This window comes from Oryzias melastigma, linkage group LG21 (assembly GCF_002922805.2).
Source record: "Oryzias melastigma strain HK-1 linkage group LG21, ASM292280v2, whole genome shotgun sequence".
Taxonomy (NCBI): domain Eukaryota; kingdom Metazoa; phylum Chordata; class Actinopteri; order Beloniformes; family Adrianichthyidae; genus Oryzias; species Oryzias melastigma.
In genome coordinates this window covers 6,475,049-6,501,102 of record NC_050532.1, presented here as the reverse complement: position 1 = coordinate 6,501,102, position 26,054 = coordinate 6,475,049, and the positions used below count along the sequence as shown (strand labels likewise).

At 35.1% G+C, this 26,054-nt stretch overlaps 3 protein-coding genes across 4 annotated transcripts in view; 2 read left to right on the top strand and 1 right to left on the bottom strand.

The window, feature by feature from the left end:
• The window catches only part of itprid2 (ITPR interacting domain containing 2), a 44,475-nt gene extending 36,259 nt beyond the window's left edge, over positions 1 to 8,216 (bottom strand). The window contains exon 1 of one of the 2 annotated variants that reach the window (XM_036209612.1): positions 8,059 to 8,216. The gene's annotated coding sequence lies outside the window, so the exon portion shown is untranslated. The remainder of the gene's footprint in view (positions 1 to 8,058) is intronic. The other variant, XM_024286754.2, reaches the window with a different exon arrangement.
• A 6,148-nt stretch (positions 8,217 to 14,364) lies between these two features.
• neurod1 (neuronal differentiation 1) lies at positions 14,365 to 18,118 on the top strand. Its single transcript, XM_024287284.2, has 4 exons — positions 14,365 to 14,584; positions 15,587 to 15,863; positions 16,635 to 16,864; positions 16,995 to 18,118. Exons 2-4 carry the CDS (start codon positions 15,601 to 15,603, stop codon positions 17,555 to 17,557), a joined length of 1,056 nt encoding a protein of 351 aa, XP_024143052.1. The 5' UTR covers positions 14,365 to 14,584; positions 15,587 to 15,600; the 3' UTR covers positions 17,558 to 18,118.
• Positions 18,119 to 18,983: 865 nt separating this feature from the next.
• The window catches only part of cerkl (ceramide kinase-like), a 30,215-nt gene continuing 23,144 nt past the window's right edge, over positions 18,984 to 26,054 (top strand). The window contains exons 1-2 of the mRNA XM_024286435.2: positions 18,984 to 19,939; positions 21,843 to 21,952. Of these exons, the coding sequence (XP_024142203.1) occupies positions 19,797 to 19,939; positions 21,843 to 21,952 (253 nt within the window). The 5' untranslated portion in view covers positions 18,984 to 19,796. The remainder of the gene's footprint in view (positions 19,940 to 21,842; positions 21,953 to 26,054) is intronic.

Genomic DNA, 26,054 nt, shown 5'->3' with positions numbered 1-26,054 from the left:
TATAATAAAGATAAAAAATGTTTTTATTTGCATTAAATTACTTTTTTTTGTATTTTATCAGGTTAATTAAGAGTTAACCCCTAAAAATGTTGTTTCTTTTAAAATTGTTATTGTACACTAAAAGCAAAAACTTAGATAAAAATGTTTAATAAACCATCACAAAGTTTTTGATAAAACACTCTTTCAATTTTGAAATAAAGGGTTAGAATTATGGTTGAGTTAGGGTTTTGGTTTGGTTTTTGCACACATATACACAACATACAAGTGACTTAACACTTAACTTGTTAAATATGATTGCATTTTTCTTTTTACAGAAAAACAGATGAAAAACTCCTGCTCTAAAGTGTTTCCTTAGAGCTTTTTTTTTTTTTTTTACACAAGTTCATAATGTGAATTTACAGAAAAATGTTTATATCTTTATTTGAGTTATAAGAAAAACAAGTATAAATCAAATGTCTGAGTTTTGAATTTGCCGTTTGGAGTTCCTTGTACAGCAATTTTCAAAGTCAAAGGTAAAGTAATAATTTTGCCCATCAGTTAAAGGTTTTTCCTAATTCAGCCTCTGTTTCTGGTATTCCAGTGAATTTCCTAAATTGAGACATTTCCTCTTGTCATTTAAAAGATTAATATTAATGACTTTGGCTTGATCACCTTGAAAAATAGCAATCTCCTCTTTTGTGAACCTCTTGAAGAAATGTTGTGCAGCGTGTTATACCTTTAAAATATTTGAATGTCCATCCAAAAGTCTTTTTGTCCGTCATAAGCGACTGGTGAAGAGCTTCAGGCTTGTTATTTATGTATTACGTAAGAAGAAGAGTAGGAGGCCAAGTTGTGACAGTTGATCCCTCAGGGATCCACTTCTGGTCAATGTCTTTATCACACTTTTGACATTAATGGCTTCCTTTTGTCATCTCTCGAATCATCCATCTACTTTATTCAGAAGTTGGACATTTCCGTCCCTAAAAATTGTCCTTTGTCATTAGGCTGAAGGGGAAAATTAAGTTTTGATTATAGGAACCAGGTCCGATGTTTGGAACAATGGTGTAAAGAAAAATTTTAAAATATTATGCTTCAAGAGCTTTCCTAATGTGATATCACTTTCTGCCGCGATATGAACATTTAAAAACTGCTATAGCAGTCATTTGAAAAGCCAGGTTGTGTTCAAGCAAGTATCATAACTTTGTAAACAAAACCACGTGACTGAAGATCTTTTCAGTCATTGGCCAGCAGAAGAGAAAGATGGAAGTCCTGCGGCTTGCATATGCTTGCCAGGAGTTTTCACTTATTCAAACTTTTTATTTTGCTGATGGATTTTGAGCGCTTCTATGAAGGCTAGGTAGTAGGTTTACTGTAGCTTTGGTACTGCAGAGGAATCTGCTATGGACATTAGTGTAACTCAAAAATCAAAGATAAAAAAAAAGTTCAGCACCGTCTTGTGGGGTCCAGATGACCCCACTTTTAATGTGAACAACCCAAGGAGATCGGAAAGATTACGAGAATTCTGTTGGAACTACAATAGAGCTTTTAAGATGACGTCACGCCAGCACCCCACGTGCGTGCCGCATAACGAGACGCAGAGAAGTGAGTAATACGGTCTTTAGCGGTGTTAAAATAAACGTTCTAACAAGTAAACATTTGGACCAATTATTTCCTTTTGACTAACATGACAATCAATGCTTTACATTTGTCCATGGCTCATCGATCGCTTGATTTCTACCATGTATACGTGTGTCACGTGACTGTCGGGTACGGTGGCCATTGTGGTTCAGTTGTTCCGCTCTCGGTTCATTTTTTATTCAGACTGAGGAATCTCAGAGCGAACCGAAGTTCGGTCCGATTGAAAACAAACTGAGACCACATTGAAAGATGGGTCGGAGAGCGGTTCGTGGTACAGCTGTGGTGCCAAGGTAGTTATCCCCTGCCAGGATACACGTTCTGGTAGGGGATAATTATGTTGGCACCACAGCTGTGTGGAGATAACGGTGTGTGTTTGTTGTAGTCTGGGGGCGGAGCTTGCAGCACAGATTTTTCCTGGAAGAGGCGGTTCACATCGTGCTGACGTCAGGACGATTCCACCCGCTCGTTTTCGTGGGTATGGGAGGGGCTGCTGCAGACAGCGCAGGTTTTTAGAGGATTACTCTTAAATGCATGAACGAATCAAAATACCACTTTGAGGTTCTTTATAGAGAGGAATGATCAGTATAATGCACTTAAGACCTCAAACAGTAGAATTCTCATAGTATGGCCCCTTGGGATTTGGGAACAGATTTGACCTCAACTGAGGTATTAACCTACAAGTTTATGATGTAGAGCCTGTCCACAATGGAACGAGTCTCCATTTGTAAAATGCAATCATGTGTTAAAATAATGGGATTTATCCATGGGAAGTTTTTTTTTAAGAATTCATTAATATATTCTATCTTAGTGTGTATATGCCTTTAAGTTTGTGTGTGATAATGGTTTCCATTCAGTGGAGTAAAGCAGTCAGAGGTGAAAACAAATGTTTTAAAATGACACTGTTGAGGAGCTCTTCTACATTTTTGGAAGTCTTTGCCTTTCTAGGTAAACGGCTGATGTAAAATACGTGACTAATGACTTTCACCCTCAGGCTAAAACATCCAAATGCAAACAAAGAAAAGCTGGGTGTGCTGTCCACCACCGCAAGAACTGCTAAGACCGTTTAAATTGACGCCAAGCAACTGCTTCACAAAGTGAATGATTGGATCTAACAGCTTCATCAACATTTACCTCTGGCCCACATGATGACACTCACACCATGGTGTTCAAGAAAGTGAAACGCATTTTAAAGATAGATTGTTTTGATTTCACCTCTTCAGCATATTTCTCATTTGAAATGAGGGCTATTTATTTCAACAAGCAAGCATTTTTCAAAGAGATGTCAGACATTTGAAGCTATTTAATTTTTTTCAGAAAACAATTGGCTATTGTTGAAATAAATAACATATATAAAGCTAGTTGATGAAGGTTGAGTTTTCGGTCAGTTAGGCTACATCAGTAGTAATATAAAAGTGCTTTTCAGAACAAAATTGAATTAGTTTTGAAAATAAATTATTCAAATATAAGTAATATTTAACAAAATCAAAATGTAAATGAAATTCAAATTGTGAACTTGCAAATTAAGATCAAATAAATCCATAAGTTTGCAACAATGCCTGATGGAATGAGTAGAATACAACTTCAATAAATGTATTTTTTTCCATTCATTACTATTTAAAATTATTACACACAAACAGATGTGTGTAATAGAAAACAGAAGAAGAGATGTTTCTTGATTTAAAAACGGGGCAGCTTCCTTCAAAATCAGCCCCAAAAATGTAAAAATATATTTTTTTACATGAAACAAGCAGCTAAAAAGAAAAAAAAGAAGATATATTTGCAACTTTTTAATACATATAACCAAGTAAACTAATTCTTGCTTTGGAAACTTGTCTTTATGCCAAATCTATGTAGATATTTTACAAATTGAGAACATCCTCAGCTAAATTTAGAAACAGGACATGAAAAGTTAAATCAAAAATAGCCATAGAAAATTACAGGAGAAGAATAAATGAATAAAATATGTAATATTTGGGAAAGGCAGACATTATAAAAAGTGATAAATGTAAATCCAGCCTTCAAAAGTTACTGATATTAATAATGTCTGCATGTTCAGTGGGCTGCCATTTATAAGCAAGTGTAAATTTATGCTATGCACTCATGTAATAAACTATTTGAAATGTGAGGATTTCTTTTTTTCTTTTTTAGGTTCTGTCTTTTATTATACTATAAACCAGGTGTCACAAAGAGACGGGGATGACCCACTGAACATCCAGCCTGACTTAACTTGCCGACTCTGACAGGATCCAGACTCGGAGCTCAGGGATGAACTAATGTAACACCTTCAACATTTTCCAGCTTCAGTGTTTCAGCACACAGGAGGAGGATACTACACGGAATAAATAAATAAATAAATAACATGATGGTGCTGGACGTATCAGAGAGCTATTTTCATGCAGCGCAGCCATAAATAACAAGAGTGGGTATTTATTCACAGGTTAAAAAAAAGAACAAACTATTTAGATTCTTTTTATAGAAAATGACAAAGAAGTGACTAAAAAACAGGAAGTAAAAAAACAATAAAGGGCTTCAGTGACTTGAAATTAGTTAGTTACATGTTTTTATGTTTTCTTATTGGCAGAAGTTTCTCTAACTAATAACTGAATCAGAAGTTCCAAATATTTCTGTGAGCCGAATTTGAATTAAAGTACAAAATAGGGTGAAGAAGAAAGCACAAATACAGCAAAAAGCATTCGATCAGATGATTGTGCGGACTATTGATTTCAAAAGCAATACTCTCACTTTCTAAAGCTAATCAAAAGGAATTTAAAGCTTTTAAAACAGATGAATTTGAAAATGCTACAGTCATAAATGCCAAAAAACTACTTAAAATAAATCATATTTTGATAATGTAATAACTTCCAGAGGTTTTTGTAGAGCAGAATTTTAAAATACAACAATTTTTAAATTAAATGAGTGACAAATTTGATCTCTAGTCTTCACAAATCATGATTTTTACTGTAATCATCCTTGACTTAGTGATTATTTGTAGTTAATAGGAAAAAGTAGTTCACTTTTAGCTTTTGTACAATTTTTGTCTATTCATATTTGATTTTTTTTTACTATACAGCTGCAGGAGAAAATATGTGAACCCTTTGGAATGACAATACAAACATGAAAATATACATTGGTGTGATTTAAGCAGGTAATCGTTGTGATTTAGATTGAGATAAAAAGAAATTGAGGTATTCACATACTTTCTCTTGCAGCTGTTTAATTGTTATTTAAGCAGAAACGTATTAATTTTTTTTTAATAATGGTAATTTACTTCACTATAGTTTCCTCTCAAACAAATAAATAAAAAATCCTTTTTCATCTGTTTGAATGTCCATTTATCTCAAGCTGTTTCACTCTCCATGATTCCTGTAATCCAGTCTGAACCGAGTAACCTCTATATGGGTTCTAAACAAACATTGGGAAATTGATAAGCTAAAAGCAGCTTGTGTGTGTTCCAGTAAAAAAAATGACTTCACCAAGACTGAATTAAAAACTGGTGCTAACACCACCAAAATATTGATATAGATTTAAATTGTACTTGTTATCCTACATAAATGAGTTAATACGTTGATTTATGGTTCCAGTTCTATATCAATTTATCATCTTTTGCTACAAAAATTCAAATAAAAAGTGATTCAAACTAAACAAAGGTGAAACTTTCAACAGTAAAAATTGATTTTGTTTATTTATTTTTATATTTCTTTAGTCTAAAACAAACAGCTTTATAGGAATCAATTCATGGATTTTGTGACTCTACTTTAGTGACCATTGATTTGATTAATCAATAGGAAGATGGAAAATAATATCTAGACAGAAACGAGAGTCAGTTTTTGGCAAAATTACAAAAATCTTTTCAAAATAGACAAAAATAACTAATTTTCTTCAACTTCTAAATGATTTACTACCCGTCCTTTTCCTAATGTGGCCCATAAAAAAAGACAGGGAAGTCCTGTACTTCACTATCCACTACATTTATTTGACTGCTGCAGCTACTTTACAACTTCATGATGGAGATAATCAGCGGGAATTGTTATAAAGTAATTAAAGCAGCCTGACCAAACATCAACCCAGCAAAAACAGCTCCGCCTCAGATTCGGACAACACTCCAATGCCTACCTGCATGGCATTTCCCCTGAGCTTTGACGTACATCTGCTGCCGCTCACGGCCATAACACCGCCATAAACTGAGACGACACTTGAGCCAAGTCATGCGCTTTCATTTGTGAGGCGGAGCTCATAGAAATGCTTTAAGGTGAATTACTTTAGACTAAATCTTTGGAATCTTTTATGTTTTTCATAACAACAAACTGTATCAATATCTGACATTTATTACAGTTATCGTCACTCATGTTCAAGACTGTAATCAGCATTAAAGCATGGCTTCTCAGCTCCAACATTATGACCTATTTTTCACCAAAAAACAGCTAAATTAAAGGCTGAAAACAGCAGTTTACAAGCTAAACACTGACAATAATGTAACATTTTTTCTCCACTTAAATCAAATTAGTTTTTCTAGCTCATAAACGTGTATAAAACCAACTATGATCATATTTTCAGTATGATTATGTCGTTTTTAGCCAAAATCATAAACTGTCATTTTCTAGAACATAGTTTCTGCAGAGCGACACTAGTTCATCAGAAATTTGCCTCCATGTTTTGGGCAGGACTGCTGGCATGGAGTGAGCACACCCCTACTTCCCGTCATCCATCTGTTGACACGCTCTTGTGCTAGCTTATAGCCCGTTACAACCCCAAGTTCACATTAGTGGTGCAACAAAAATGGTGAACAATGTCAGATTTATACAGTTGTACCGTTCTGAGCCAGATTTCATCTCAGACGAGGAAAACAAAGACGTACATGGATCTGATTGGCTACAAGCAGATGCATCAGAATTAAGCGGAGCAGGGAGTTTGTGGCGTGCCGTTGCAGATTCTACGTCACAACTATAAGCTTTTCAAGTGACTTTTTCATCTGCTCCTGATTCGCAATGATTTGAATAAAAAAATACTAAATTTGAGTTTAATTTTCTTTATATATTTCCTCCATCATGAGAAAAATGCCACAAGAACATGTAAAAAACACAATTTTCATCAGAGTGGGTCTTTAAAAAGCTCGCCTGTTTTACTAACATCTGTTTAGATATGAAGTGTTGATGAAAATACACTTCTCTAAAAGTTTCTTTACTTTGTAGGTGACAGAATGAACCCGTTTTGTTAATAAGCCTGAGGGAAGGGGGGAGGTAAAGCCAATAATTACTATTTAAATTGATCCAGTTTACCCATACAAGCATGCAACTTTTAACCCACAAAGACCCAGACCTATTTCTCCTTCAAAATAAAAATATGTGGAACATACCACAAACCAAGTTGACCACAGACAACATTTCAGATAGTTTTCGGTTGCACAATGGGTTCTCGTGGGTTAAGAGAAAAGTCAGCTCCAAAAAAGCTGAACTTCTTTGGAGGAAAAAAAGCTACTTTTTAAAAAAAAAAAAAAAAAAAGCTATGGAATTTTTTTTTACAATTTGGTTGATCTAAGCTTCAAATCTGTTAGTTGACTTTAGTTTAAAAAATGAAAAATAATCATCTTCTGGCAGATTTTTATCAGTTAAACAATCTATGCATCCACAAAAGGTTACATAGATTATGAAGTAAAATATTAACTTGAGTTCTTCTTGTTTTTTCTTGATAGTCAGAACTAAAATACAATTTCTAAATATATTGAGATAAAGTTTAAAAACTTAAACTAACAAAATGCCATGTAACTTTTTGTAGTAGTAGAGACGAAAATGATGCTTTAAAAATACACTTAAAGGCATTTTTTCATTTAAAAAAAGTAAAAATATGTCAACTTTTGCATGGTTGGTTAATCAGCAAGGGAGCAATCAATCCTTCCATCAGAGCTTTTCCATTGCATGTGAACCATGCACGCACAAACAGATAAACATTATCAGCTTTATTGCGTTTTAGATTTAAGATTTGGAGAAACAATAACAAAAAATATCAACTGATGACCAAAAATAAACTAATATAAGGGGGAAATGGCTTTTTAAACAACATTTCCAATTAGCTAAGATGACTAATTAATCTAGAATTGATTTGACCCACGTTAAGAAGGCATTTGTATTTACGCCTAAACTTTTGCTGCATGGTTGTCAACAGCTCCCAGCACGGCACGCGCTCACACAAACAAGCACACAGAAAGTAGAAAGTGGTGAAGTTTTCACAGTCAGCTTTCCCACTTTTACCGTTTTCAAACTTTTACATTTTAAACGCATGTCTCCTAAAACTGTTATCAAAACAGTCCCATTAGATAACAGCGCAGCTTGTGGCTCAGCTGCTGAGTTTGACCCTCTGACAGACAGCAGCCGCAGGAAAACTCTCCGGCCGACACAAACACCCGCAGCACAGCCGCCAGCACGAAGCGCAGCCCCGGTTACTCACCGTCATGTTTCCCCTCCAAAGTTCGCGTCTGTGAGCCCAAAGTGTTATAAAGTTGTCCAAAGTTTTCTACAGAAAAAAAATCCAGCATTCCTGCTTCCGCTTCCTGAAACCAGTAAGAGCAGCAGAAGCGGCAGCAGCATGGAGGGGGCGGAGGCGAAGGAGGAGGGAAAGGGAAAGGTGTCTCGTGCAACATGAAACTGGGAAAACAGCGACACTCTGTGGACACTTTGTGTTAATACATGATGACTTTTTTGGCATGATGATGAAAGAGGTTTATAAGGTCATTTATTTTTGCTAACTAAAGTAATTACTTCACATACTTTGTTAAAGCTACACATATACAAACAATAATAATAAAAAATAAATTATTGATTAACTCGAATTTCTCAAACTCTGGGTGTCTGAGAATTGTTGGGATGCTTTTTACTCATTTTGATAGTTTTATTTTATTTATCTAGTTTGATAAACTCAGAATAATACCACTAAAAAATTATATTAAAAAGTACAAAAATTAAAGTTGAATAAATTAAATATTATTTTGAATCTTGAAAAGCATTTAAAGACGTCATGTTGTTAAAATCTTGACCGAGGAGGTGACTGAGAGATTTATAAAGTATACCACACACAAAGTCCTCGTTGCATATTAGGTTAAACCATGGGCTCTGCAGCCTTTAATGCTAAAATAGCCATTTAGTCCACAGTCTTACTGACCAAAACTCAAGGAGATCTGCAAACTCCCATTTCACTGCTTAGAAAACTACATTTTAATTATGTTTTTTGATCAATAGACCTTTCATTTTTAAAATGCAGCTTTTAAATATTTAAAATCCTTAAATGATTGCACTGTTTTATTTGTTGTTTCTTTAAAATGTGTATTTTATGATATATTCCTTAAAATTATCCCTCTTTGTCAAATAATATCCTCCCGCTGCAGCAGATTCACTTAAACACAGGAAAGTCAAACATACATGACATTTTCTATCGTTTTTATATCAAATGTAAACATGACAACATTGATTTCGAATTTTTAAAAAAATCTATATATGTAAATGCAATAATATGTAATTGAATAGCTAAACTTGGCTAACTAACCTAAGATTTCATAATCATTTCTGTCAAAGCCAAAGAGCCATAATGGAGGGATAAAAGATGTGTTTTCAAAGATTTAGGTTGCAGACCCCTGGGATATACAAAAACACAGGTCTTTAGCTCCCTGCAAAAATGGACTTAAAAATCTAATTATCTTACAGTCATCACGAAAATGATAACTGTAACTGACTAGTTTTTAAAGGCAACATTAATAAATATAATAATAATAATTAAATATGCTGATTAAGCTATTGTAAAATGAGAAATACACATATATATGTATTTGTGTATATATATATATATATATATATATATATATATATATATATATATATATATATATATATATATATATATATATATATATATATAAAAGACAGCATGAAAAAAGTAAGCAAAAAAAAATGTTGGATGAGTCCTCTTGTAATGCTTAAATATGCCCACTAGATGTCGACAAAACACCATCAAACAACTGAACCAGCTTCTAATGATGAAGGATCCACAGCAATGAGGTTTACGCTTAGTCTGTACTTAAGTTTACTTTTTGTATGCTATCTATGCATTGTAAAATCAAAATATTCCAATTTAGTCTGAATAAATATTCAGTTAGTGTACTTCCTACACCACACTTATATGATGTAGTATTCTTGCTGTATTTTTTCTCAAGTATATTTAATGAAATACACTTTAAGTGTACTACTTTTGCTAATAGTAGGCCCATAGTAACATATTTCAACAATGAATTTACATCTGAATATTCTGCATTAGAAACCAAAAATAGTAAAATAATTCAAGATTGGAAATAGGGACATTAAGTCATTTAAACAAGATTTGGAATCACCATTCTGTTTTCTCTCAAACCTATTTTGACAACGGCTGAAAGGTTTTCTTTACTATTTATCGTTCTTAAACTCAAAGCACGATGAGAAGGTAGCCAGTGATGTTGAACAGCTGAGGGACTGGGAGGTACTGTCCAATATTGTTTCTGTAGGTGTGGCTAGTGATGAATCCATCCTTCACATGGAGATTTTGTGGCCACAAACACAGTAAAGTGGCTGTAAAAAGTCACTACAAAAAGAGTGTCTGAGACACGTGTACATCCACACAAAAGCACCATTTGTAATTGTCGAGCAACCCATCTATATTTGGGCAAAAATTTTTAAAAACCTGAGTAAGAAAATGAGCTACTGGCTGGGAAAGAAGAAGAAAAAAAAAAATAACAAATTGACTTTAAGTGCGAAATTTAGGGATGGTCCACATAAAACAAACTGAAATATTCCAGTAATCATAAGTCAAAACAGGTTTTTCAAAGTGAAAATCCAAAAATTGAGCCCATCCAACAAGTTAATTAAATATTAATACATAAAATACACTATTGGTGGTTTAATCTGGAAACCCATCCACACATTTTTTGCTTGGAGGTTGATATTTGTAAAGCATTGGCTAATGAGGACGGATTTTTACATACTGAGTATATAAATCAAAGCTTTAGATATTAAAAGAATGTCTTACCTAGTAGGTATTGAAGTGTTTGCTAATGAGGACTTTAATTTTATTTATTTCTTTTTTTATTTTAAGAGTTAAAATTACTTTTCCATACATTTTGAATAAACAAATATATTTGAATGTGTAGTTTGTACATATGCTAAATTTGTTATATTTTATTAATTTCAAGGTAAAGTAAAAAAGGATTATTATAGGCAGATTATAGGCACACTGGCAGGAACTATTTTATATTCAACAAATAAGCTAACAGGTATGGATTTAGCTTGTGGGATGAACCCAAAGAAAGGTTTTTATCCAAGATTTAAACCAGTTTTTCCATTCCAGAAAAACCGGTCTTGTGGACTACATATTAAAAAACATTTTCGGTTTTAGTCACATGGTGGTACTACATGAATATTTAACGCCCTCCCTCAGTTATGCCAATTCTAGCCTTGAATATATGGTCTAAAAATGTTTTGATTGGTTTGAGCCATTCCTACATCCAAATATTTATTCATATTATATTTTATTTGGTAATTTAGGATTGTGTTAAAGTCTATTCCACTTATTGGGAGTTACTGTAGGTGCCTTTTGTCACTTAAAACTGAAATACTATGCATGTCATTTACCTTGAAATGTATCCCTTATTTTCCTGTGTTTTATTCTGGCTTTCCTTTGAAGGGTCACAGAGACTAGAGAGACTTTTCCTGTTAATCCTCATGAGTCAATTAGCGTCACTTTAACAGTTTCACATGCATTTTGTAATGTTTGTTTCTCCAAAATTAAAAAGACTCAAGAAAATTTCAAACACAAGTCAGCTTTCTAAAAATGAAACACATCTGTTTGGAACTACAGTGCTTAAAAACTAAACGAATGCAAAAGCAGAACAACCAAAGACAAACTGAAAAAGATGATGTTAACCCTTAAACATCTTTGATTTACTGTAATTTTTCAATTGTTAACTTGATTAATATAATTCCAGCAGATTCTGAAGGAGAAAGTGGCTACATATTTTCTACTTTGCATAATTTAATAGAACAAAAATGGTTTACAGTATGTTCAAGATTTTGTGTTTAAGCATCACTGGCGTCACTCCGGTGTTAAAGTGTTAACCCTTGTGTTGTCTTGCAAGTAGTAGGAAAAATATCTTAATCTATTTAAGAGATGCTTATTTACAGACTCAAAGTCCAAATATAAACACAACAACCAGCATAAACAAAGCAAAACATAAAAGACAGTGGTTATGTGTGAGTGTTAGCCAGATTAGCAGATGGAAAAGATAAAGTATGTGGGAAATTTTCCTACAGTCTAGCTCCTTTTATTTATTAGTTATTATTGTTGTTTATTGGTTTATTTTTGTTAATGTTATGAATTAAGTAAGACTGTGTTGGAAGTAAGGATGCATACTTGCTTAATTATTTCTCTGCTTTTTCTTTTTATGACTTGCATAGAAAAAAAGTGTTTTTGAAAATTAAAAGTAAAAAAAAGTACCATTGACGCAAGAAAATTCTAAGAACAACAAAAGTGATAAAACATAGAAAGTGCAAAAGAGAAAAATTAAAAAAGTCATCTCTGCTAGTATTTTCAAATTGGGGACTGATATCTACAAGTACTGTGTATTGCATTAATAACTGTATTTTGTTTTTTTATTCTTTTTCAACATGAAATGTTGTGATTTTCTTTTAAAGGGACCACAAGACAAAAGCTGCACATGTGAGAAAAACAACTGCAAAGCCCATTACATTAGTACATTTTCTTTTACAAAGTAAAAGGAACATTTTTGTTGTTTTTTTGTGTTCTATGAAATTATGAAGAATAAACTGTTGACAAGAAAAATGTATTTTCCCTTTTCAGTTAATTTGATTTAGAAATAAATTGTTGGTTTATGTTAAAAAAAAAGTTTACTGGAGGCAACAAAAAAAATTTATGAAATTGAGTTGAATTCATACGTAACAAGTTGCTTCATCGTGCATTGAAGCTGCTTTGGTTGGGTATTTTTTGACCCGCAGGACAGAATCTTAAGATCGAACAAGGGTTAAAAAGTGCATGAAAATCTGGGTCAAAACATAATTTGCGCAGCATTATATTTAATGAACAGAGGTTCTTTTTTGAGCCCCGGTGTTACGAGATATGCTGTTGTGAGGGTTTCCTTCATGCATAGGAAAACCTGACCTTCTCCTCATGCAGTATAGAATAATAGTTCTTATTCAGCAGGGAGTTGCCAAGCAGTTTGTTCACTTAGTTCTGAATAACAATGGAGCTGGATAAATTTATCTTTTTTTTTTCTGCTTCCTGTTTAACAACCAACAAGCGGGGTTTAGTTTGCTTAGTTGGGGCTCACCATACTTTTAATTCTAATTTGAGTAAATGGTAAAAAATAGAAGCACCTTCCTTCAGCATCAGGCACACAGAGACATTGATTCTTTGTTAACCATTAGCTGTCAGAGGGTCAGCACCGACTGAGAGACCACAGCTCCTCCAGAGTTGCTTGGAAACTCTATGGCAACTGTTTTACATCACTATAACAACATCTTTACTGCAGAACAGACTGGTCCAAAGTCCACACCTTCTTTCCTATTGGTCAGCACTGAATGTGTACAAAATACTCCAGTCTCACCTCTCATTCAACCCATAAAAAATCTTTATTTCTTTTTAGCTTAGGAAGCTCAAATCCATTGAGCTCATGTTCTAGTTTTCTTAATTTTTTTCTTTAATTAAATTTTCCATAAATTTACTAAAATGATCTTATATGGTGTGGCAGGTCAAGAAAAACCTAGAAAGGTCCACAGTGTTTTGCACAGAGAAGCAAGCACCTGTCCGTCTGTTGTGTCCCACTTCCAATTAATGCATTAATTTATTTATTTCCTTCCTGTTGGCTGAAGTCTTAAAACTATGTGGAACGATCCCTGAGGTGTAATCCATTTTAGTTTTTAACTGGTGTTATTATTACTGTTCCAGTCCAAGCCAACTACAGCTAAACTTGCTCCTCCTGTGTTCTATTAATGGTGCAAATTCACATTTTATTTTGCAAATGTTTTTCATGCAGTTTTTTGTTATAACTATAGTCTTTTTCCCATAAAATTAATATTGTTTTTATTTCTGGAGACTGAAAAAAAGATGTTTGTGTACTCACTACCGGACATTAGTGGTGCAACAAGAATGGCGAACAAAATTGGAGCTCTCCAGGCATCGAATTTAGAGCTAGACGCCAGCTGAGGAAAACAAAGACGAACATGGATCTAGTCGTCTACAAGTGGATGCATCAGAATAACAACGTCACAAATACTCTCTTTAACCAGATTTTTTTGTCTGCTCCTGATTCACAATGATTTGAATAAAAATTCTCAGTAATCCTTGGATTTTCCTAAATTGTGTTCTCCATAATCAAACATTGCCAAAAGGATATTTTAAAAACACCACACAGTTTTTATTAGTGTGTCTCTAAGATATGAATTAATTTTTATTCTGTCCTGATCCACAGAGCAGTAAAACTGTCTCAATTAATTATTATAAAATTGCATTAACAAAATAGTCTTTATTGGTATAAATTTTAAATGCAGACATCTTACATTACCAACTTTATTTATGTGCATTTTTGTCTCAATCATAATCACGCACGCGCACACATTTCCCATGTATGTTCTCCTGTAAGGACAGATGGTCAACTTTCCTCACAAAGAGAGGCAGAGAGAGAGAGGCTCCTTGGCCGATACAAATGGAAGATTTGTCACGTGATCCCCTGGGCCGTTTTAATGACGTAAGCACCATATGGCGCGTGCCGGGAAGGCGGGGTCAGGATATGTTAATTTTCCGGTGTGTGTGTTTGTGTGTGATGCTGAGTATAAAACCGGCAGCATCACACACACACCTCAGAAGATCCGCATCAGGTCACGCACAGACACGCACAGACGAGCGGGATGCAGGCGATCTGACGGACAGCGACCCACGACAGGTGAGTCCGTTTACAGCGGGAAAAAATCAATAACTCCACAGAACCTGTGATTGACCAGCAGACGGAATAGAAATACATATGGTAACATATCTGGTACATTTTGAAATTTTTATGCGTTGTTTTCTAAATTTAATCTAAATTTATTGTTTTTTTTTATTATTAGAATTTCTTTTTCCCTTTTATTTTCTACTTCACTTAATTTATTTTAAAAACACTCACATTTTGACATTTAAAAAGTTTATTTTCAGCAAAGTTCAGTCAGTTTGATCAAATTTAGTGTTGGTCAATCTCACTGTCCACAAGGATTTTTTTTTTCATTATAGGCCATTACATTATTTATTTGTTTCAATAGTTAAGTTTATTAATAGTTTTTTTCCAACAACTTTTTTGTGCAAAATTCGCTTTTTTGATGCCTTATAAACACGACATGAAAAAAAAAAGTTTCCTTGTAGACTGTCACACATTTATATTCTGGACTGCCGCAGATGAGCTTTTTAAAGGCATGTTTTTCCTTTTTACCATCATTAAATTTATTTTAGTTTTCCTAATTGAACAATCAAAAAACACAAATTTGGCTTAGTTTTAATTCCCGTTTAAATGATTATTTAAATAACAGAAAAAAAAAATGTTTTTTTGTTTAAAAAAAGGTTAGAAAAAAAATAATTCCTTTCATTTAGTCGAAATAACTTACATAAAGCTTCTTTAAAAACATCTTTATGTTTAGTTTTTTTTTCAAATTCATCTATTTACAGTTTTGAAAACCATTACTGTTAATTAAAAAAACATTTTTCAGGTTAGGAAAACACATAAATAAACATTAAAAGAAATAATATGCCTCGTAAAATGTAATTGAATTAAAACAGAATTAATCTACATTTCCATTTGCATTTTTTGAAATCTAGATTTTAAATAAAGGGAATCTAAAATAATATTTATGTGTGCAGACAACAGAAATGTGATGAAAATGTTGTTTCTATAATGAACTCTTATTCTGTCCTGCAGAGTAAAACAGAATCATGACCAAGTCTTTGCGGGAGGAGCACGGGCCGGAGACGGAGGCGCATCAGGAGCTCCACAGCCCCGCAGGGAGAGAGGCAGAGAAGGGAGGAGGAGCTGTAGCAGGGGAGGAGGTGGAGGACCGACTCCACCATCTAGAGGACGATGATGAGGATGATGATGAGGAAGGAGAAGAGGAGGAAGAGGAGGAAGAAGATGGCGAGAACAAACCTAAGAGACGGGGGCCAAAGAAGAAGAAAATGACAAAGGCTCGTCTGCAGAGGTAAAGGTCAACTTAGGTCTGACCTCTGTGGGTACAGCTGCAGGTTCTCCTTTAAACTGTTATGGGGTTGAGCTGTTTCAGACACCTAAGAGTCCAATAACAGATGCCCAGATCCTTTTTAAAGACGCAATGGATTTTATGTTAATTTGTATTGTCACAAGTGAAAATCCTCATATAAAAGAAGACTTTGAAAATTGTAGAAATTAAATATTTGATTATTCACCCTTAAATTTCAAGTGTTTCAATAAAAACAAATAATTTAGATGAGCTTTTTATGCCTTTTTTGTCTTTGTTGTGTTGTTTTGCATTTTTAGCTGATTGTTTATATATTTTGGCAACAAGTGCAATTTTTTAAAGTGAATATTCTAAATCTTTTTTAATTGAACCTCATTGAGAAAGTTTCCCAGTTCCCCTCAGTGCTTAGAGAAACAAAAATCCTTAAGTAAATAGACACAATAATCTGTATGAATAACAATGTAGCATAAAAATATATATAAATCTGTGACAGAATATTGAGAAAATAGTCAAAAAGAGTTTTAAATCTCAATTTTTTGTATTAAAAACTTTCAATGATGGAAGACCCAAATAGCTAATTGACAGTGGTATAAAAAAATGACACAATTGGCTTGTGTACACAATTAAAATGTGTGAGCTAACATCTTTAGCCTTTTTGTGAAGATTCCCAACTATTCCTTAATGCGGAAAATTTGTTCCGAACTGATCCTGACTCTTCACTCAGCTAAACGTGGATCTGCTCTCTGCTTTTCGCAGGTTCAAGATCCGGCGGATGAAAGCCAACGCCAGGGAGAGAAACCGCATGCACGGGCTGAACGATGCTCTGGAGAGTTTGCGAAAAGTCGTCCCGTGCTACTCCAAAACCCAAAAGCTCTCCAAGATAGAGACTCTGCGCCTTGCCAAGAACTACATCTGGACCCTGAGTGAGATCCTGCGCTCTGGAAAGGCTCCCGATCTCATGAGCTTTGTGCAGGCTCTCTGCAAAGGTGAGAGGCAGTGGTAGTTTTCTTCAGAACAGCCTGATATTTATTACAAGGTTGAAGGAAGTGTGAAATGAGCATTAACAATGAAAAAATATTTATCGTGTGGAGCCTAACCCGATCGTTACTTCCTCAGGTTTGTCTCAGCCAACCACTAACCTGGTCGCGGGCTGCCTACAGCTGAACCCTCGGACTTTTCTGCCAGAGCAAACCCCCGACATGCCGACGCACCTTCCTCCCACGGGTGCTGCAGCCTATCCTGGACACTTCCCCTACCAGAGCCCAGGGCTCACCGCCGGCCTGCCAAGTCCCCCGTACGGCACCATGGATCCATCCCACATCTTCCACCAGGTCAAAGGTCAGCCCTACAGTGCCCTGGAACCCTTTTTTGACGGCGTCCTCGTGTCCGACGGCCCGGCATTCGACCCCCCACTCAGCCCGCCGCTCAGCATCAATGGGAACTTCTCCTCATCCTTCAAGCACGAAGCCGTCCCTCCATCTGAGTATGACAAGAGCTTCCCCTTCGGCGTGCATTATGGGGCCGGAGGACCCGGAGGACACACCGCCATCTACGGCAACGGAGGCTCCAACCTGCGATGCGGTGAGCTGCAGGCGGAACAGCTGATGGGATTTGACGGGCACTCGCACCACGAACGACTGATGAATGCCCAGCTGAACGCCATCTTCCACGACACCTGAAGAAACCTGGGATGAAGGAATAAAAGACTGATGAAGACAGACAGACCGTCAAACGGAGAGACAGACAGTCGTCTGTCCTTCTGTCATGTCGTAGCTGTTTCTCAGTGTGTCCCTCGTTTTCTTCTCTCTGTCTGCATCAATCTCCGCGACTCTTCCTGACGGTCACGTCAAAGATGATGTCATTCAAATGATGTTTTTAGTGATTTATCTGACAGGACAAGCTTTTTACGTATCTTATAATCCACATTATCATATAAAAGTAATCAATAAGCAATAATCTGAAGGAAACTATGCAATTTTGTTAAAAACCTGAGCAAAGGCTCAGCAGATAATTCCAAATGTTAAAAAAAAATAAAGATTTCTCTATTTTTGGTCAGTGTGTGAGATGATGTTGGGGCGCTGTTGGGCTGAAGTGTTCACGTTGTTCACATGGTTTTTACTTTTTAATTTTTATAATGTTTTTCTGTAGAATTACTTTAACATTTCACGTGACTCTTGTTCATATTTTATAACATAGATGATTATAAAGGCCTTTTATTAAAAGGAATTCCATGTGATTTACATGTTAGACTCTTCTTTTGCTGCAAAACAAACACACGACAAAACACCACACCTCACTGCTGATGGTACAATTAATGGATCACTAACAGTATTCATAACACTTAAAAAAAACGCACAAAAATTTACGCAAAAACAAGATAATTTTCAGAAAAGCTGACTTAAAAAACATACAATAACATGCAATAACTGCAGAAAATCAATGACATTTAAAAGTTAAAATGCTTGATAGCGGCTACAAAATTGTGCTTCACAATAAGTATTTTTTTTTGTTATTAGTCAGTTTATAATTGAAGGTTTCTGTGGGACTGCAATGCTAAAGCTCTAAAAAGACACATGAGGAGAAAACAAATATCTTCTTACAAGGAAATTCTGTTAGAAGGGCACAGATGTTTGTTCCGGAGGCTAGATTTTAATTTATGAAAATGATCTTGTTTATGCATGGGACCCCCCTCCTCTCTTTCACACAGACTCTTGTGTGTGTGTGTGAGTCAAATGGGACAATATGGTGGTCTTATCCCACCAGTTACCCTCCCCTTTAAAAAAAAAGAATACCGGTAAAAGGCTGCAGTTGAGATTCATCACGGTAAAAATAACCAAAATAACCATTTGATCTTGTTATAGTATTCCACAACCAAAAGAAAATGTATTTAATCACAGTTTTCACTCATAGATTTATCAGAAATGCAAATTTACACAGAAAAATCTAAAGGGAAGCTTTAATCATGTTTTCATATTTCATATATTTTAAAACAAAACACAAGGATATTAAATTAGGGAGTTACAGTCATTCAAATTCACAGGGAAATTTAAAAAACAAATTTGATCCTCTAAACATCTTAGAGTGAAACTTTCCGTTTATCTTACTCATAATAAGCTTTTCATGACAGAATGAAATCAGAACATGTCTGTGTTAGCTGCTGATGTATTAACAGTAATATTATCAGCAGTGCTGGTTCCTGTGGTCTTGTGTTTCAGTCTGCTGGCTGATCATAACACTGATTAATGCAGCTTAGGGTAAACCATCTGTTATGCACTGCATGCATGTTTGAGTTTTAGCTCATAATGTGCCATTTATACCATAGTAAGACTACTCTGATTGGCTTAATTAATAAATCATAGTAAATTAAAGATATCCAGAGAAAATAAAGTAATTTTATGAGCAATACAGTAAGGAATCAATTAATTTTTACACCTCCAATGCATCTTTTATAAAAATACCACTACAATCTGATCTTTTATAAAAGTTGTCTTTTAATTATGATTATTCTGAGACTTTTTTTTTTATGTTTTCCAGAGTTAAAATAACCCAGAAAATGATAACCAGAGTCATGTTAAAAACAACCCAACTTGGGCTCTTCTTAACTATGTAGTTATTAGTGTGTCTGTATGTGTTTTTGTCTGCCTTTCTAAAAAAAAAAAAAAAAAAACTTAAACTAAAGCTAAACACAAAAAGACAAGACAGGTTGTAATACTCCATGCGCAGTCCCGTTCAACACTAAAGGCCCGGTGGAGCGCGCTCCCGCTGATTACGCTCGAGCTCTACAGCCGCTACCTGTCTCCATAGCGACGCGACCCCGGAAATACACCCTGATCAGCTTACTTCGACTTTATCAGTCGAGCAAAGTCACAAAATGTAGAAGTTGGTTCATTGTTTATATGTTTAAAACACTCGGCGAACATGTCGGAGCCAGAGGAAGATCTCAAAGAAGAGAAGAAAAAGGTCTGCAAGAAGAAGAAAAATAAAGAGAAGCGGAGGGGAGAAAAGATGGAGGAGGAGAAGCGGGAACAGAAGGAGCAGGTTCGCGAGGCGGAGAAACACAGGTGAGTGTTTCAGGAAATTAAACAATAACTTTACTTTAGTTTTTTTTAACCACATACTAATGAGAATATACAAAAACATGGAAAGGATAGAGAACCCGTGTACTGGCAGAGTGGCACGTGCCACTTACACCATTCAAGAGGGCTCTTTCAAAGTAAAAGCTCAGCAGGCAAATCCTTTCAGCATAAAGGTTCAAAAAGATCAACATGTATTGTGTAAATGATTGGCAAAAACTTTGTATTAAACTTTTCTTTTTATTATTATTATTTTGGAAAACGTTTTAGAAGTGTATACAAGATTTCTGCCTCAGAATATGCCCTTTTAACATTATTTTTGCTTTTACCAATCACATTCCATTGAAGACCCACTCCAATGACAATTATGTTTTTTATAACATGTTCTTGTAGCATTTTTCTCATGTTGGAGGACAGAATTTAAGATAAAAACTGCATTTCTGAGCATTTCTTCATTCAAATCGGTGTTTGGGGAAATAAGTTGATGTAGGTGATACAGGCTTGCTCCATTCTAATGCACTCACTTACAGACCCAAATATCTTTCTTGTTGGCATCTGGCTCAAAACTGTACAGCTCGCCCTTCTATGTTAGGGCGAGCGAAATTGTGAGGGTCTGTAAACTAGTAGAAGAGAGGGTAAACAAAGGGATGATGGGAAGTTAGAGCGTGCAGGTTCACTCTTCGCCAGTAGTCCCGCCCACAACTTAGAGTTGAATTTCTGATGACGTTTTGCAAAAACAGCACTTTTTTAAAGTTTTAGTTATAAAAAACAGCATAATCCTAAAAATAGATTAAAAGATGATCAGAGTGGTATTTTAAATTTCTATATGAGGGCAGATTTTATTGCAAAAAGAAACATTTATCATTTCATTTAGTCAGCATATTGTCCTCAGGACATGCCCAATTGTGCTCAAAGTCAACACATATAGATATAGAATAAAATGCATCCTGATTACATAAATACACAAATTAAAAGCACTTGCATTAGACACAAGGGAAATCCACCAACTTTACATTTCCCATAGTATTTAACTTAATAAAATGTAATGGATCATTAAAAATGTCATACGACTACACTTCTTTAAAAGCTCATTCATCTTTCTTGGAAGCTGCCAAAAAATGCTCATCTTTACTGTTTCCACTCTATCCTATAGCCAATATTTAGCCCCCGTACCTCACAGTGCTATTGATGTTAAACAAAGATCTAATTGTGTGAAAAAAGAAAAAAGAAAACTTTCAACTAGTTTAGAATGATAAAATAAAGTTATTGTGAAAAATACTGAAAAAAGTGAAGATCAGTTCCAATACCACATGAAAATTTGATTCGTTCTGTTACAATTAGGGTAAAGATTGGAGGGATAGAAGTGAGGTTGTAGTTAATTCAAAAATATTACTCTAAGACACAAGCACTAAAATATTATTTGTAAAGGATACAAATAGTAAGTAAATAATTAAGTAAAATACGTAAACCAGGTGTTTTTCGAATTCTCTGTTTTTCCAACCTTTTAAAGGGCTTCATCTTCAAGTTTCACCGTAAAAGAAAGGTTTTGAACAGTTTTCTTTCCTTTCGCGTCCTCTGTGATCACATCGGCTTTGTGTTGGCTCTTCTTTGTGAAACAGTCATTAGTAGCACCAACGTTTTTAAAGGATTTTCTTTAAATCTGTGTAATAGTTTGTGAAATTGCATTTTAATATACTGGATGTTCTAATTTTTTTTTCCTGGGGTTTTCTTTCATTCAACTCTGACCTTCTAGTCTTCCAAACAGGCACACACATGCACACAATTTATGATGGGAGTAGGCGGAGAAGTGGCTTTTTTTTTCTTGTCAAAAATATCAATCATTAGGATTCACATATAAATATTTAAGTGTCAACTTTTTTTTTGGCATCAGTGAGAGCGTAATCCTGAGGGGGATCTTCAAAGTAGGAAAGAAGAGTCACGACGTCCTGCTTACCCAAACCACTCTGACCTGGACTCCCATCATCCCGGAGACTCCCACAGGTCAGTTACCATGGAGACGGGCTGCAAGGGTGTCCACTAATCCTGTTGGCACAAGACAGTTTTTCAGTGTGTGTGTGTGTTTGTGTTAAGGCATCTGGTGTTGTAATGGAGAGCCCTGTCGAGACTGTTGAACCCTCTGAGCATCTGGGCGCACTCTCATGTGCACACATCCACAACCTTTACCTGGTTGGGGGTGAATTTTTCCTGAGGAAGTCTTTAGCAAGAATCTGTATGCTCCTTTTTTCTAGTAATTATGATTAGTTAATATATTTTTTTAATAATAATGACAGGTTGTTAAAACAGTTCCAGGGAGTCTGTAAATTTGAATTTAGTTTCATACGTTTTAAAAAAGTTTGTGGGTCATCATCAATCATTCGCATATTTTTTTATCCTTGCAATAGCATCACCAACTCCTGCCTCTTCCTTAATCGCCTGTTCTGACCCCTCTTCTGGTCCACAGGCTTGACACCTCCAGGATTGACTAATGTAATTCTCTTTTATTTAGTTTTTTCTCACAAATCCCTTCATAAGCTTCAACCTAAAACAAAAAAATCTTCTTTGAGCATCCTCACCAAACTCTCTTAATTCACCACATCTTCCTGTCCTTCAGGAACTGTGCTGGTTTCTTGTAAAATCCAGAATACAATGTGGGCTCCAAAACCATCCACAACCCCACCAAGCTTCACTTTTTCATTCTCTGTGTTCACGCAGAGCTTCCTCCTCAATCCATCTCACACTTGCTCCATTTATCTCACTACCATGATGGACAGAACCTAGTCTTGAAGCCTAGTCTGCTTATGGAAAGCTCTCCTTCTTTGTAAATCCAAGTCTGACTTTCACTGTTTTGTTGTTTTGCTTTAACTGTTTGCTTTAACACAGAAAAAACCCAGCCGAACCACACCTTCTCGGTGTGAGTGCTAACCACTACACTACTTTAGCATTTGCATGGGATTGCATAAGACAATCAACTAGTAATTGAGCTGTAGACTGCTGATGGTATTTGGAACCATGTCACTGAAATTGTGTTTCTGCAGTTTGCTATATTTTTTGTTAAAAACAATTTTGGTCTACCTCTGATTGGTTGATCGCAGGTTTGGTTCCCGCCCATGTGTCAGTGTCTTTAGACAAGATACTGAACCCCACATTGCTCCTGGTGGTTATAGGCTGGTGCCAGTGTCAGTAAGCGGAGCCACCATCAGGGTGTGAATGGGTGAAAGCGACTCTGACTGTAAAGCACTTTTAGCCTTCAAGGAAGGTAAAAAAGCACTATACAAGTTTGCGCCATTTAACTTTTTACCATTTAATTAAAGTTGAACCTTTTCACCGTCCTGTCTAGTTCAGAGATTAATTTCTTTCTAGTTTTACACATGTTTTTATGAGAGGAGAGCTCTGTTTATTATTTCTACCTATCTCTCACACTGACTCAACAAAACACACATTTAACAAACATCATAGCGGGTCAGATTGTGGGTGTGCAACTAAAATGAGAACTGATGGCTCTTTGGCATGTCAACAGATGCTGCTTCGCTCACGTTGTGGTAATATTTTGGTATCATAGCGATATTATTTTGCAAAGGCCTGCAGTGGTGAAAATCCAGTTACACACAACTAGTTACTGTAGCAGGATGAAAGTGTAAACTCAATATGTGTAAATGCATGTGTGTAGATGAAGCCAATCTGTTTTGCTGTATTTCATCCAAGCTAATGTCATTACGCCAGCACTGTGTGTGTGTGTGTGTGTGCAAGAGTGTGTGTGTGTTGGCAGTAGTATTGAGCAGTTGGTTTGGGATGTGGGGGGTTATTAGAGTCTCTCAGTGTGGGGAGATTAACACACACACAGCCAGCCTGTCAGCATGCTGTGTGTGTGTGTGTGTGTTTGTTGATGATATATTTCTATATAAATGAATCAACTGTTGTTGTTTAGTTTGTTTAAATAAAAATCCATCCTCTTTCCTTTGCCTTCTTTTTAATGATGATGACCAAAAACTGTTAAGAAGAGAAATGCTAACAAATAAAAATAATTTTTTAGGAGCAATAAATTAAATGTGTAATTATTTAGGAGAAATAAATCCAAAATAACTTTATGAGGGATTCATATACCACAGAGAATGATGGAACTAATATCATTTCAAACGTTACCCTCAATTAAAGTAAAAGAAAAATGTAGAGACAAAATGCAATAAAATATTCCAGTTTTAAACTCATAAAATTGTAAATTTTGAGCAATTTCCTTTGATAAAAGAGCAACAATTCCCTGAATCAGATCAGTGTTAATTCTGATTCTTATGTCATACCAACAGATGTTTAACTTACATGATATCCAAAAACGCTTTCAATGAAACTTACTATTTTATTTTTACACTGCATGAACATGAAAGCACCAATACTTAATATTAAACATATATTTCATTTGAATTTAGTGTTCTTAAAATTTAATTTTTTTGGGCTGTTTATGTTGCTAATCTTGTTTGGGTCTACTTGAACAGAAACTACCTCAGGACCAAACTCACTTTTAGGGACAAAAAAACCCCAAAAGAACCATATCATAAATTATTAAATGATACTCGTGTGTGCGCTCACATGTATGTGTTGGGGTGTACATGTCTATGTGTGTGTGGTTAAACTATGATCCATAACTCCCCACAGTGACCACATGGCCTGGTCACCATGAGACTGGACTGCCGCTGAGGGTGGATTTGGGTGTGTGTGTGAGCGTGTGTTGACGCAGCGGGTTGTGAGGTCAGATACCTCCATCTGGAACCCACCAGTGTGTGTTCGTGGGTCTGTGTGGATTTGTAGCATCCCCTGTAGGTTTTGTCAGTACAAATCAGAATCATCTTTTTTTTTTGTAGATTTGATTTCTGATATTCATTTCTGCTTAAAGGTTCTTTGTCGTTTCTTTTTTATTTTACATATAGAAAAAGTAAAAAGCCAAATAAATACAATAATAATAAATAAAAACGAGTGTCGTTGCTGGTTTTCAAGTGTAAATTTTGGTCTTATTATGGTTTGAATTGCAGAACTTCCTCATCATGTCTTAGCAACCTATATTTTCTTGCTGCAGATTTATTTTCCAACAAAAATGGGTTAAGTGAGAAAGACTTTGCATAGCTTTAAAACCAAACTTAAGGACTGAATGTAAACATATGTAATAGTTAAAGCAAAAGTTTTAGAAACGGACACCTGTTTTAACCTCTTATTAGCTGCAGATCCTGGTCTACTCACATTTATCAATAGTAACATATTGCTGTTGTCATTTTTATAGTTATTAACTTAAATCCGATGAGATTTTTACTCCACATTTAAAAATAAAACAAAATTACGTAAAAAATGCTACTTATCCGTTGCAAAAAATGCAGATACATTTTTTTTTATATGCAAAATGTTTTCATCCACACACTAAATTATATTTTTACTCCGCACAATTTTTTAAAAACATTGTGGAAAATAACTTGTTTTTTCAGTTCCTATAAGAGAGCAACACCTATCTTTGAAAGTGAGTTAAAACATGGAGTTTCAGTTAACCGCTAAAAAACAAATTATTTCTGTTTTTCAAAGAAAAGGGTTGAATTATGGGTACAAAAGAAATCTGCACAACACAAAGGAACAGCAGCAACAACAGCAAACACTGCCAAACACGATGACCTTAACATATGGATGCCAGGCTCTCAGGGGGAAATGGATATGCGGCTTTAGAATATTTGGTGTTTGATAACAGCAGGCGTGTCTTTCATTGAGTGGGGGTTAATTGGCTATTATCATTTATATCTGTTTCCTGATTAATCTCTCCAGCTTGAAATATTTTGTGGTTCATATAATATTGTAGTCACAGGTTGATGTTTCTATTTTGAAGCAGTATTTATTAGCAAAAAAAGGGAATTGTGTTTTCGATATTTAAAAATTTGTTTCCAATACTTTTTTTCAGATTTTTGCCAAAAAAAGGACATTATCATGTTTCTTTTATGAGCTTTATGTTTCTTTTTGCATTTAAGTTGTTTTTATGTTTTTGGTAACAAATATTTAAGGTTAATAGAGTTAAGAAAGCAGTTTTAAAGAGGTGTTCTCTCAGCTTTTTTCTTTTTGGTTTTTTAGAGGTTGTCAT

Bases quoted from the DNA above. Each gene is read 5' to 3' on its own strand.
- neurod1 (XM_024287284.2), top strand. From the start codon at position 15,601: ATGACCAAGTCTTTGCGGGAGGAGCACGGGCCGGAGACGGAGGCGCAT. The intron at 15,864-16,634 runs GTAAAGGTCAAC...TGCTTTTCGCAG, and splicing joins ACAAAGGCTCGTCTGCAGAG to GTTCAAGATCCGGCGGATGA. The intron at 16,865-16,994 runs GTGAGAGGCAGT...TTACTTCCTCAG, and splicing joins TGTGCAGGCTCTCTGCAAAG to GTTTGTCTCAGCCAACCACT.